General features: G+C 38.2%; 1 protein-coding gene across 5 annotated transcripts in view; it reads left to right on the forward strand.

Moving 5' to 3' along the window:
* The window catches only part of LOC109920118 (EGF-like repeat and discoidin I-like domain-containing protein 3), a 210,483-nt gene that overhangs the window by 87,422 nt on the left and 107,612 nt on the right, over positions 1-15,449 (forward strand). For all 5 annotated transcript variants that reach the window (XM_048594829.1, XM_048594835.1, XM_048594839.1 and 2 more), the window contains 2 exons: positions 4,627-4,755; positions 13,937-14,050. In XM_048594829.1, the coding sequence (XP_048450786.1) occupies positions 4,627-4,755; positions 13,937-14,050 (243 nt within the window). The remainder of the gene's footprint in view (positions 1-4,626; positions 4,756-13,936; positions 14,051-15,449) is intronic.

Below are 15,449 nucleotides of genomic sequence, written 5' to 3' on the forward strand. Positions count from 1 at the left end.
AGGATAAAAAGCTAAAGGAACATAGATGCACATATCTTATCACTGCTTCAATATTAAGAATGGCTTTCAATTTGGTGTTAGTCGCAAATTTCGAAATGTTATTTCTTGGTAGATTCTTGGTTACTAAGGGGATGAAAGATTACTAGGGTAGGCAGGAATATAGATTTGAGGTTAAAATCAGATCAGTCGTGATCTTATTGAAAGGTAAAGCAGGCCTGAAGGGCTAAATGGCCTATTCTTGTTCCTCCCTTGTATGTTGGTATTTCTGATTCCTGAGTTGAAACTGTTTATGTGAATAGTAAAGAGCAGTGGCCCAAGTACTGATCCTCTGGATAATTCATTCTGCCAGTGGGAGAATGGGATTTTAACATCTTTCAGAATCTGGTCTGATTGCACTTTCAGAGAATTTAGAACGTAAGACATTTCTCTTTGTGTTCTTAAACTTTATTTTTATGCTCGACAGATATCATGTGTTAGTATTTGCATAATTTCAACTGGACTTCCAGTTTCTGGTCATACTCCTAGTCACCTGTGCTGTAGAGTAAAATGGGATGCACCATGACATTGGCCCGTTCTACATGTTCAGGTGCTCCATGAAGTCTTTCCTGAAATTCTCTGTGTACTCGAAATGTACCAAAAGGCATTTGCAGCCATCCCTTCTTTACAAGTAGAAAACACTAAAGAATGAATATGTGCCATATTAATCAACTGTTAATATTGGTTTGCCTACACTGCCAAACTAAATAGTACTTCTTGTCACAGGGAACTTATGAAACCTCCTGTACTTGACTATTGACATAAAGGCTTAAACTGATATAAATTGGAAAGGGGTATGGTTTACCCTGTCTCACACCTCAACAAAGCTGGGAATACTTAATGCTGCCAATATGGAAAAAATAGATTATATTTCCTCTCTCCAAGCACAAGATTTTATAAATTGAAGTGTGATGATGCAGTTTGTTCATGGTGTAATTCATGTGTCATATTCTGAATAGGCAAAACATGTAGGCAAATACAAAACAATGTGAATTAATAATAAATAGGAACCAGAAAATGCTGAGAATGCTCGGTAAATTGGACAATGTATATTGGGAAACAGATTTCAGTGCTCCCATCTGCCAGAAACTAGGCAGAAAGTTCTTACCACATCAATCAAACCTGCTTCCTGTGTGACACCATATTATTTTTAGTGCAAACAAGCAGGGCACCCACGGGAAGCAAACAGGATTTAATTTGAAATATGCAGATCAGGTTTAATTATATCATTGATTTGGGAACAAGGTTTCAAGTTGATTGCCCATCATCAGAACCTAAAACTGTCGAACAGATGAATAGCTTTTCAGCTCAAACACAAAAAGAAACACATGGCAGTGAAGGTGAATGGCTTCCTGTGCTGCAGTGCCATGGTCAGTTTGCTCATCCAACCTTCAGCCCTCACTTTCATTTGAACAAGAAGAAAGTACCTTGAGTTGTTGGACAATTGCAAAGACTGAGGCTCCTGCAGGCTTGGTAGCAAGGGGGAAGGGTGACTTTCAGCTTCTCCTTTCCAGATGACACGTCTTTGATCAGATATTGAATATTGCAGAAGTTTGAGGCCTTAAATTTTTTGGGAGGGTCAGTGCAGACTGGATGGACAGAATGGTCTCTTTCTGCACTGTTAGGATTTTATGATTCTATAAGATGCCAAATTTTCCTCAGGCCAGTCCGAACAGCCGTTAATTCATTATTGAATCCATTTAAAATGTAAGCTAAACATTCCTCCTATTGTCTATCCCTGTAAAGAATTGCAGAAGAAAGCCACTAACAAATATATATGATCTTCTTAATAATTGAAATATAGTTGTTCAAGATCACAATGCTTTTTGAACTTGATGTACCTTTTTGACTGTTTGGACCTTGTTATTAGTAAGGCTTATCTTGTGTTCATTTGTTGCTGCATGGTTCTCATGAGTACTCTACTCTGAAGAATCGCATTTCTGTCTTGTCTTGGAATGGAAACTCATGAAGAATTTCTTCAGTCACCAGCTGGATATTATTCAAGTTGTTAATTTCTATTTAATTTCAAAGTTTCCTGCTATCCTTAATATTTCTGATGTCTCTCTTTGAAATCTATTTCTGTTATACATGTAGAGCTTTGTGGAATTAAATTTAATTTTGCATTGTTTTGGGCTTTTAGCAATATGGATATGTCTTCATTGTGAATTACATCTGGCTCTTTGGTGCAAGGTGCTTTTGGCCCTGGGGAGAGGAGGAAATAAAACAATTAAGGAAAGCAGAATAAATCTGAATTCTGATAGATCAGTCGAGATGACGAGTAATATAAATTTGTGAGATGCAGTGTCCAAATAAATAAATGCCTAATTCATCACCTAACTATTAAACGCTTGGCAGAGCTTACAATCTTAATTTGAAAAGAAAACTATTTTTTTAAAAAAGCATTACTGCATATATTAGAAATCTGGAACACAAAATTTGTAAGTCTTGCAGCAGTTATGCTTAGAGATGCTTCCAGCATTTTCTGTATTAAAAAGAAATTCTTGGGGAATTCAGGAACAGGAATCTTTAACAAATATGTGAAATATACATTAGAGACAAACAACATGTCAGGTTGAATAAAACTTATGGTGTGAGGTTTTTGTAACTTGTTAACGTGAGCTCAATAATTTTGTTTAAATGCAGTAAGAACTTAAGCTTTGAGGCTACAACTGAAATGTTCTAAAGCAATGTCTAGCATCGCTGAAGAAGGAAACCACAAGCCTTGCAGTGATACATTAGGCAAAATAAGTGATGATTCAGAACTGAATCATATTGGGAGGAATGTCCTTGATTCTGTGCCTGTTGTGTGTTTTTTATGAACTTTGATGAATTTAATTCCTACAATTGGGCTCAACATTCCTTGAAACTGGGAAAGAAGATTTGGCTGGGATTAGGTTTCTCCTGACTACAGTACGAAAGTTAGATGAGAACAGGACCAGGGCCCGTTTCAGTTGCTTAATTGTGAAAGAATGTCATCCTATCTATTTATGCAGTGGTCACCGTCATTGTCCGAATTAAACATTCCAATTGTCCAGCAGCAACTATTAGCACTTAGAGGTAATAAAATAGTTACATCAGTAGCTAAATCAAACAAAGGCTGGATGCTGCAGTGGAAATATTGCTAAAACTTTGTTTGCCATCATTATGCCACTGAAATGGACAGCAACTTCTGGAGCCTGCACATATAATAAGTAATATAAATGCTACACAGTATGGAGCTGGAGGAACACAGCAGGCCAGGCAGCATCAGAGGAGCAAGGAAGTTTCAATTTTCCTGCTCCTCTGATGCTGTCTGACCTGCTGTGTTCCTCCAGCTCAATACTGTGTTATCTCTGACTCCAGCATCTGCGGTTCTTGCTATTTCAAATATAAATGCTAGCCTCGCCAACGATTTTCAGACACTGTGAATAAATACATTTTAAAAATGCAAAAACAGACAGAAATCCAAACAACAACGTAAATGATTCTGCACTCCTTCAGAGATTGTGCTGTTGAGGCCCTCTCCCTCCTCCATCTACATCGTGTGATCCCTAACCATGAAAAAATATTGCACCTTTATTGAATGAGGTGTTCCTGGATTTTTAACAGTCTTCTAAGTTCATAGTGTCTGCTAAACAGTCTAAATGACCCTGAAAGCTATTTGCAGAATGTGAAATTTCTCCATTATGCCAAAAATCCATATTGTTAAATATATTTTAAAATTCATTCATGAAATTTTAAATTTTGTATTAATAATTTAGTTTGTTATTTGAAACTTTAAATAAAAGGGAAGGATAATAAATGCTTTTAGTTTCCTGGTTTATTGTCTTCAAGAACAGTTCCATGTGATTGGTTGATAACCCACTTGCAGAAATCCCTGCTGCAAGATGCTTCAAAATTTCCTTGATTTGTCATCAAATTCAAACTGACATTTGAGATGGTGAATATCATCACAGAGACTGATAATTTTTGTGGGTTACTTTCTTTTGGATCGGTAATGTACTCTGTTGCTTTACCTCTCAAGTTTTAACAACTTTAAATTAACATGCCTTGAAATTTGACTAAAAACTAAATCAGGCACACTTTATCACAAAGGGTATTACCAGCATTCTGTTTTAATGCACCCTTTCATGTTTTTCCCAGTTTTGCTCCATTGTTCTCCCTCGTCCCTCGTCCCTCTCCACACCACCAACAACCACCCCATCTCTTGACTTTTTTAAGGTTGTGACAAATACTGACTCATGAATCTGCGGGTATGATCACCCTTGCTACTGTACGAACATTTTCATTCTGTTGTGAGCCAGCACTGATGAAGCTACCCTCACGCAACATTAAGATTCATGCACTTTAATCAAAAACTGGGATTAGAAACTGAGCGTGGCTGTGTTTTCAAGCGTACATTTAAAGGCTGCATGCAGTTTCACTTCATACAGAAATCATTGCTTGTATATGAAGGAAAAAGTGATGGTTTTCACCAACTTTGTCCTTCCTTGTTTAATGTAGTAAAATTAAATATGTGCTTTTTAGGAACTTGGTCATAGAAAAAAAAAACTAGACTAAGCACTTTACAAATGCCATTCATAACTGATAATTATTCTTTCTGTTACTCAGGAGCTTGCCAACCCAATCCGTGTCATAATGGTGGGACTTGTGAAGTGAGTGATACATATCGGGGTGACACATTTGTTGGATACATCTGCAAGTGTCCTGATGGATTCAGTGGAATTCATTGTCAGCACAGTGAGTCCTGCTCCACTGATATATGTTCTTTAGAAGAGGCCTCTAGGGTAATCTACTGGTACAAGTAGAAAAATATCCTTAATACAGCGAGTAACGGCTAAACATTTTCTTTCTGATTTTATTACTTTAAAATGTAATTGTTGCGAATGAGTTTCTTAAAAATTGTTTTATTTTATCTAACAAGAGAACTAGAATAACATATTAATGAATAATGGTTGTGTCTTTTTTATTTAAAGTACCTCCATTAAATTTGAAAATAATGTCTTAATTCACAGAATAAGTATTGCGCATATTATTCCGCGGACATCATTGTCAGCTAATAGCAAAATATAACAAATGTAGAAAATGTGAAGCAAAAACAGAAATTGCTGGAAACTCTCAACAAATAAGGCGTGTTTCTATGAAGATAACAAGCAAGTGAATGAGAGGTTATTTTAACACCCTCTTCAATGACAATAGTGTATGTGAGAGGTTTAAGTTGGTGAGGGGGAGATTTAGCACCTCCTACCATCCCCACTTACCTGAAATCAGGCATAAGTAGGCTATCTGCAGCAAAACAGCGAAGTGCTCATTCAAATGATGAAGTTGCAGCCCAAGGATATTATTTTAACTGTGAGATAACGAGGATTGCAATTTGAACAAAACCTGATGGCACTCTTGGCTTTTCTGAATAGCAGTGATGCACTTAGTTCCAGATCCATCACAAAAATACTTCAAAAGTCGAAGTGCATCTAAGGATGGGCACTCTCTTTCTGTCATCATCAATCCTGGTGTATGGTAATAATGGCAGCTGAGAGTTCGAAGTTGTCCCATAGACTCACTACCAATTCAAGTTTTACCCTACCAAACATTTTCATAATCTAAATGCAACTCATCCCATGTGATATCAAGAACAAAAACAAAGTTGCTGGAAAACCTCAGCAGGTCTGGCAGCATCTGTGAAGGAAAAAACAAAGTTAACGTTTTGGGTCCGGTGACCTTTGGAGGCATTGGATGCTGGAAAAGTTATGGGCCCTGACAACATTCCAGCAAGGAAGACTTGTGCTCCAGAACTTGTCGCTCCCCTAGCGAGCTGTTCCAGTACAGTTACAACATTGGCATCTATCCAATAGTGTGCAAAATTGCCCAGGTATGTCCTGTACATTAAAAAGCAGGACAAATCCAACCCAGGCAATTACAACCCCATCAGTAAAGTGATAGATAATGTCAAACAGTTCTATCAAGCAGTACCTGCTCAGCAATAACCTGCTATGATGCCCAGTTTGGGTTCTGTCAGGGCCACTCAATTTCTTACCTCAATACAGCCTTGGTTCAAATATGGACAAGAGCTGCCAGGGGTGAGACTGACAGTTCAAATGTGGAATCAAGAAAACCTAGCAAGACTAGAATTAAAGAGAAACTGAGGACAAAGTCTCTGCTGGCTGGAGTCATACCTTGCACATCAGAAGATGGCTGTGGATTTTGAAGGTCAACCATCTTACTCCAGGATACTTCTGCAGGAGTTCCTCAGTGTAGTGTCCTCGGCCCAACTATCTTCAGCTGCTTCACCAATGACCTTCCCTCCATCATAAAGTCAGAAGTGGGGGCATTCACCAATGATTGAGCAATGTTCAACACCATTTGCGACTGCTCCGATACTGAAGCAGACTGTATTCAAATACAACAAGACTTGGACAATATCCAGGCTTGGGCTGACAAGTAGGAAGTAACATTTGCATCACACAAATGCCAGGCAATGACCATTACCAATAAGAGATAATCTAACCACTGCCTCTTTGACATTCAATGGTGTTACCATCACCAAATCCCCCACGAACAATGCCCTGGGAGTTATCATTGATCAGAAACTCAGCTGGACTCACCACACAAATGCAATGGCTACAACAGCAGGCCAGAGGCTAGGAACAGTGCAGCAAGTAACTCACCTCCTGACTTCCGAAAGCCCATTCACTATCTATAAGTCATAAGTTCGGTGTGTGATGAAATACTCCCCACTTGCCTGGATAGGTGCAGCTTCAACAACAGTCAAGAAGCTTTATACCATCCAGGACAAAGCTTGCTTGACAGCAAATACACAAGCATTCTCTCTCTCCACCACCAACACTCAGTAGCAGCAGTGTATACTATCTTCAAGATGCACTGCAGAAATTCACCAAAGATCCTTAGACAGTACCTCCCAAACCCATGTCCATTTTCATTTAGAAGGACAAGGGCAGCAGATAATGGGAACATCACCAACTGCAAGTTCAGCTCAAATCCACTCCCCATCTGACTTGGAAACATACCACTGCTCCTTCACTGTTGTTGGGTCAAAATCCTGGAATTCCTTCCTTAAGGGCATTGTGGGTCTACCTACAGCATGTGAACTGCAGCTCCCCACCACCTTCTCAAGGGCAACTAGGGACGAGCAGTAAATTTTGGCCAGCCAGTGACACCCATGTTCCACGACTGAATAAAACAAAACTTTTTGTATGAGGTTAAGCTGTGCGAACATGCTTGACTCTCAGTTAAATAGTCATGGCTTCAAGCCTCACTTCAGAGACTTAAGTAAATATTTAATTCAATAATTACAGTTGATTTTATCTTTTGTGACACTGTCTAGCCCACATTGATGGTATTGTCATGGTGTCCTCTCTCAGCCCAGACCTTGTAATCATCTTTGTTGAATTCCATGAGAAAAGTCTTTTCAAGCGAATGACCCTTGACTTCCTACTCCTTGCACGTTTCTAATATGTAGATAATGTTTGCTATATCTGAATTAAAGTTCTTTCTTCCTACCTTTGCTTGCCAATTTACCCAGTCTTTCTATTTTCTTTCTCTCATCACAAAACCTTGGTGCCATCATTCTGAACCACTATCTTATGCTCTATGTGTGTTTGATATCTTTACTAAAGTACAGCATTGAAAGATGAGCACAATATTCACAAAAGCCTAGCCAATGATTTCTAGAGGTTTTGCATTACCTCTGTTCATTGATTTACAGACTTAAATAGGCTTCAAGCAACTGATGATTGCTAAATCACTTGGATCAAGATTCATCTTTGAAAGCTAGTGGTTTGAAGTGGAATCAATTAGTCCATTCGTGCCAGCAGTCGAGCATCGCTATGTTAGAATGTGTTGTGCATCAATTTTGTCACATTTGTAAATGAGAAGTGTTCTCTTGACCATGAAAAAACTATGTTACTAATATTTATGAGATTCCCATGGATGGGATACAGACTCTCAAGTGTTCATGACAGAACAAAATTCTCCTAAATCTTAGCTATGATATTCACATATGAAATGAATGAACATTTAAGGAAACTTAACCTTTTATCCAAATTCTTTATCTGTAGTCTTAACACAAATAAAGCTTTTCTTTCTGCTTTTATTCTGTCATTTCTTATATTCATAACTTTTAAGAAAAACATTTTCGGAATGAGAATATCACTGCTTGTGCTTTGTTTTCACAATGAGCTAAACTGTTTAAAGTTGCCTGTTAAAAAAGAGGCCAGTTGTTTTTGAAGAAGACAGTGCCTGATTATTTAGATCTGCAGGCTCCCAGGTACAGCTGTAGTCAATCTACTGTTCAATATTAAGTAATTTAATGTAATGAAGATTTATAGCTCTGGTATGTTTGATATGGAGCTCTAGTCTATGCCCTCAGAAAATAACTACTCAATACAATAAAATAATTTAGAAAGTTTTTTTTTCTAAATTGATGAGTAAACACTGGTAGTAACTTGCATTTTGATTTATGTTCCTTGCAACCCTTTAGGTCATTGGAAAATTAATTTTACAGCTATTGCATTCTAAAAATATTGCTTTCTTTTTCGTATTTATCACTTCTTATTTAAGAGAACAATATTGTAGAAAGTACTTCTCCCTGATCTTTACTTGAAAGGAGAGCAATATTTAGTTTTTTTTTCACCACATCAGTAGGCAGATTGATATAAAATTATTCCATTGTACACACACAATTGAAAATCTCTTCCGTGAAGCTTTGAAATGTCATTTTAATTCGGTTGTTTTCGTAGAAGCGCACACTGAGGGCACAAAATGGTGAGATCCCCGTGGAGTACGCATGATATCCAGGACTTGGTTTTGTAATATGTTCATAAAAAACAATTACTATTCATCATGTTTCATGGCAATCCAAGAACTCTTTAAAATTCAGTGCTAGAGAATAAATGTATGAGGATTCTATCCTCTATTCTCATGATACACTTGTACTGGTAAAATGAGACACCTGGAAGTAGAAATTTGTGGGCACCCAACGTTGATGAAAACCGAGCAAAAGCAATAGCTTTTGTGCTATTGCAGATGCAGAAGATCCTGGTGAGTCTGGGAGGGGGCAGGTCATTGGCTAGCAGCAGCCCATGTGTTCAATATGGTCCATTTCTGATTATCCTGCCTCCATATTCAGCTAAATAAGAACCAAAGAATGATACTGAAAATAGAAGGCTATTCATTCTTCATTCCAATGCCAGCTATTGATTGTATATATCCAGTGGTATTGTACCTAGTGCTATTACTGCTGGACTGTTAATCCAGAGACCTAGGTAATGTGCTGGGGACCTAGGTATGAATCCTGCCACGGCTGGTGGTGGAATTTGAATTCAATAAAAACAAATGTAGAATGAGGAGTCTAATGTTGACCATGAATCCATTGTCAATTGTTGGAAAAACCCATCTGGTTCACTAATTTCCTTTAGGGAAGGAAACTGCTACCTTTACCTGGTCTGGCCTACATGTGACTCCAGACTCACAGCAATGTGGTTGACTCTTAACTGCCCTTTGGGCAATTAGGGATGGACAATAAATGCTCCCCCAGCCAGCGATACCCTCATTCTATGAATGAATAAAAAATATCAATTCTAGTCCACTCGTTATTTCTCTCAGCCTTGTTTTTTTTTTCCCCTTCAAACATTTATTCAATGTTACTATTCTGTCAGTTTCCACAAGTCTTGCAGGCATTGTATTCCAGATCACAAAAGCTCACTGTGTAAAATGTGTTTGCCTGTGTTCCCTTTGGTTTGTTTGTCAATCACCTTAAATCTATGCACTGTTTTTATTTCTGGTCTTTCTACCACTGAAAACAAATTTTCCTTATCCACTTTATCAAAGCTGTTCATGATTTTGAACATTTCTATCAAATCTCCTTCCCTGTTGTAACTTCTCAACTTCTCCAATCTTTCTGCATACTTGGCCACGCAAGTAGATAGGGTGGTTAAAAAGGCACATGGCATGCTTACCTTTATTGGTTGTGGAATTGAGTACAAGAGTTAGGATGTCAATTAGGATGTTGCAGCTTCAGAAGACTTCAGTTGGGCCACATTTAGAGTATTGCATTCAATCCTGGTCGCCACATTACAGGAAGGACGTGGAGACTTTGGAGAGGGTGCAGAAGTGGTTTACTAGAATGCTGCAGGGATTATAGGGAATGAACTAGAAGGAGGGGCTAGAAAAGCTCGAGTTGTTTTCTCATGAGTGATGGAGGCTGACGGGAGACTTGATAGAAGTCTATAAAATTATGAGATGCATAGATAGGGTTGACGGTCAGAATCTTTTTCCCAGAGTTTAAATGATGAAAACTAGGGGCCATGTATTCAAGGTGAGAGGGGGAAAGTTCAAAGAAGATGTGAGGAGCACGTTTTTTACACAGAGAGTGGTAGGAGTGTGGAATGCGCTGCGAGGGATAGTAGTGGATGCTGATCCAATAGCAGCATTTAAGAGACATTTAAATAAGCACATGAATATGCAGGACGTGGAGGGATATGGGCCAAGGGCAGGCAGAAGTCATATTTGGCACAACATTGTGGGCCAAAGGGCCCATTCCTGTGCTATACAGTTCTATGTTCTATAACTGAAATCCCTCATCCCTAATGCCACTCCAAATGAATTTTTAAATAGATAAGTGTGACAAATTAAATTTTGGTAAGACAAATATGCAAGTCACATGTTTTGAAAGTAGAATTTAAATTGGTACACAAGTTAAGGGATTTTAGTGGGGAATACAGATGTACAGGTTAGTAACAGTAGCAATGCACTTTAACATGGCTATTTACAAAAGGCAAGACATGCACTGGGGTTTATTTCTACAGGGATAGAATTGTGAAGTGGAAAGTTTTATACAAAACCTATTATGCCTTGATTAATCTCTTCGCTGCGGTACAAAAGAATATAGAGGCACTGGAGAGAATGCAAACATGATTCACAAGGATGGCCTCAGAAGTGCTAGGTATACTTGTAAGGAATAGAATACTCTGATGAAATGAGAAGAATGAAGAAGACTTAAAAGACTGTAAGATTTTAATAGAGAATGTTTCCTCTTGTGAAGAGGAGCAAAATATCATATTTGATTACCAAGAAATCAAATAGGAAATTCAGAAGAAACTACTTTATCCAGAGTATGGGATGAAGTGAGATGCATATTATTCATGCATCTAATTGGAGGTTAGATTAGCATAAAAGGGAAAATGAAATAGAGGTTTATACTAAGAGTTAAGTGATGAAGAATTGGACAAGACTAATATAGAGCATTAATTCAGTATGGACTGATTGTGGAAGCAGTGTGGAACCTGCCTCCTGTCTCCCCAAAGCCTATCCTGTCTCCCCAAAGGCACCATTCAGGAATGTGATGGAATACTCCCCACTTGCCTGGATGGATGCAGCTCAAACAACACTGAAGAAGCTTGACACCATCCAGGACAAAACAGCCTGCTTGATTGGCACCTCATCCACATTCAACATTCACTCCCTTCAACTGTGCCAAGTGGCAGCAACGTGTACCATCTACAAGTTATGCTACAATAAATCACCAAATTTCCTCCAACAGCACCTTTAAAACCCATGATTTCAACCACCTAGAGTGACAAGGGTAGCAGATGCATGGGAACACCACTACCTGCAAGTTCCATTTCAGATTGGACACGATCTTGACCTGTAAATGTATCACTGTTGCTGGGTCAAAATGCTGGAACACCCTTCCTCACAGCACTATGTGTGTTCTTGCATCCCAAGGATTGAAACTATTCAAGAAGGCAGTTCATCACTTCTCCAGAGCAATTAGGACGTGGCAATAATTGCTGCTGTTGCCGTTGATGCCCACATCCCTTGAACAAATTGAGGAAAAAAAAGGAATGAGTGACACCTGACCTCATTGGCTCACTTTCTCAGAACCAACATAGTTCCTTTTTATTGGTTCTCTTAATGTAGAGCTGAATCCATTTCAGTTGCATTCATTCTGCCCTATGTCCCTTTGAATGTTGTTCCTCCCATCAGTACTTCCAATCAGCAATACACTTACCTGATTGTGGAAAATTTTCACCTTAAAACATCTTTTATCATGCCTGGGATGAAAGCTAGATAAAAAGATTGTTTGATTCAGCCATGGGATGTGAGCATTGCTGGCTAGGCCAGCATTTGTGGGAAGAATCACATTAACTCGCACAAGGGCTTTTGCAGTGATAAGCCACAAACACATAAAACTTCAAATGTTAAGTTGTCTACTAATCTGAGTCCAGTTTATTTCAAAAGGATCACTTAAGGCAGTATCTAGAAATTCAGCCAGCCCAACTTGTAACAGCTTATGGCCCCGAGTAATAAAACATAGATAAATAATGCACGATTCCAAGCAAAAAGTTATGTTTGAATTCTGCTTCCATGTCCTTTATCTAAAAATGCCTTCTATTTTGAGAGCAGCTCATGATGTAGTGGAGCTTTGCAGTAATATAGGAAGTGGTTTCTATTATGTTTGACCGAAGGATCTAAATATGCATCCTCCTTGGAGATGGTTGCCTAAGTTGCAATTTTTTGTACTGCAAGCCTGTGTTTGAAGAAAATAATATCGCCAGTATGTGTCATGTCCAATAACATACAAATGCAATTAACTTTGTGTGCAAGAATGCTGCTACATCAGAATTGGTATAATATGCTAAACGGTTTAGCTAAATAAACCATTCAAATTATTTCTGTGAGTAGGTAATTTTATTAGAGAGAAACAAATGCAAGAAAAAAAGCATGCCTCTGATATCAAAACTATTTGTCAATGTAATGCAAGGCATACATTAAAAATCATCTAGGAAGTAAGCTGTCTCTGTACTTTATAGAAAGGTAATTTCACAAGGATTACTTGAAAATACTTCAAGACTTTTAATAATACTCACTATCCAAATGGTGAAATATAGTTACTTCACACTTTTCAAAGTATTAGCACAACCGTTTTGTGATCCCGGCGGATTTGGGATCCTTGATCACAGCAAAACTATCAGTGTAAAGTTTCAACAGATAAGCAAAAACTGAGTTATGGGTAGGACTAGGACAGAAGAGGGAGGAAGTCTGTATCATGGAGAATGATGGTTTTACATTAATTATGTGAATAGGGAGGCATGGTAGTTTGTAAATTCAACACATGGCCTTCCTGTCATTTTACATCCTCTCCTGACCTACCTATCACTTTACAGTGGTCAGCCAGACCTGCCAGGTAGCCTGCCGATCCGAGAAGTGGCCAACTAATGATGAACAGTTACTGGACTTGACACTTTAACCCTGTTTTCTCTTCACAGATGCTGCTAGACCTGCTGAGTGTCTCCAGCACTTTCTGCTTTTGTTTGGCCCAGTAAAATACCTCATTCTGCTTCTGCTCCATTTCAACCATTGCACGGGGAGGTCCACATCAAATAGATAGCGCGCCAACTTTTTCTGCGTGGCTGGTGTCATTAAGCATGGGGCGTGGGGAGGAGGTTCCTTATTGGGAGCCCCCATGTGTCTGCTGTCTCCCTATTTGAAGAACATCCTCAAAAAGAAATAAACCCCTTTAACCTTCCCATCCCAGCCTCTCAAGCACTCTCTCTCCCTGCCTGACTCACCTCACTGTGATCTGCCAGCTAAGCCCTGCTAATTAGCCAGACTTAACAAGAACGAAGTTGCTGGAAAAGCTCAGCAGGTCTGGCAGCATCTGTGAAGGAAAAAAAATAGAGTTAACGTTTCAGGTCCGGTGACACTTCCTTAGTGTCCTTTGGGTCGCAGTGTACTGTAAATAGCTTTGAATGAAACATGTTAATTGTAACAGAGCATAAGGGCTATATCACAATAGACATATTATGACAATTAGTAAATATTTGTTTTTAAATGATGCTGTGTTTCATTATAAGCATAAATTGTATTCTGCTGAATAACTTTTGTTTTTTTGTCCTCCCAGATATAAATGAATGCGAGTTTGAACCCTGTAGAAATGGTGGTATTTGTACTGACCTCATTGCAAATTATTCCTGCGAGTGTCCAGGAGAATTCATGGGCAGAAACTGCCAGTACAGTAAGTATTGTGCTTTCTGAATGATTAATATTACCTGTAACAACACCTATAAATATTCCAAGAATCATGTGAGTTTAATACATTAATAGTTGCTCTCCTGTGAGAATCAAGGCCAATTTTAGAATTCAGACTATGTAGGTTTAGAAATATGGGGATAATTTGATTAAGCCAAGAAGCAGGATCTGGGAATGAATTAAGAGGCCAGTGAAGGATGGGGAAAGATATGGTGAGACAAAGGGAGGCAGTGTTGAGAGAACTTCAAAATTAAGACAATGCTTGACTGACAGTTAATGTAGATCAACAAAAATTATTGAACGTCCATAATAGACTGCCATAAGGTGAGAGTGAAATAGATTGCAGATAATTCTGAGAAGTTTCCACAATTGAACTATAATAATGAAAGACTTTAATCACAAAAAAGGCTGATGTAAAGAAAATCTAGAGATGATCAAAATTGAAAAACAAAAACATTCTTATTTTGAGTGTTGTAAAGAAAAGAATCTGACTCTGAATTGGAAAAATCATTATCCAATGATAATACTAACAATCAAATGTTTTGCAGTCAAAATGTGCAAAGGAAAACCTAAACCAAATAAATTGTTTGAAGATGAAGCAGCAGATTAGTGGTAAGATGACTATGCATGAGATGGATTTGCTACTAATTAAGAACAAGAATAAAGGGACTGCTTTTAAACCTACAGTTCTGTAGAAAATTCAAGAGATTTGAACAAACAAGCCTGCTAATGGAGATCTCTGATGAAGTTCAGTACAGAAAAAAAAAGTTATGGCAAAGGACCAAAGTAAAAATGAATATTAAAAGGGACCATAAATTGTTAAAAAAGATGCTCAGCAGACAAGGATATAAAAACTTTTATAATCCTATTACATGCAAAAGCATAGTCAAAGCAATGGTCAAACAACTTAGGGACAAAGTTGACAGCTGATGGAATTCATGAATAGCAAAAGTTTCACAATGGCTTTCCCTCTGTTCTCACAACAGAGAATGAAGGGAAGATGGATGGATGATATGAAAGACAATGTAACTGATGTGGATAATGACATACCTACAAGGAGTTAAAGTTGATCATTCATTCAGCTTAGGTTGCCACACACCGCAGAATACTGAGAACTCAGTGAGATAATAAAATCTGCCAAACATAATTTTTTGAAAACATTTTGAGGAGTGTCAAATGAAAGGCATGGAAGGTGGCAAATTTTACACTGCAGTTCAATAAAGGCAAAATAATTATTTGTATAATTATAGACCAGTTAGCCTCACATGAATAATTTGAAAACTGCTAGAGACTATAATGAGATGTAGAGCTGGATGAACACAGCAGGCCAAGCAGCATCAGAGGAGCAGGAAGGCTGACGTTTTGGGCCTAGACCCTTCTTCAGT

This window comes from Rhincodon typus, chromosome 3 (genome assembly GCF_021869965.1).
Source record: "Rhincodon typus isolate 14 chromosome 3, sRhiTyp1.1, whole genome shotgun sequence".
NCBI lineage: Eukaryota > Metazoa > Chordata > Chondrichthyes > Orectolobiformes > Rhincodontidae > Rhincodon > Rhincodon typus.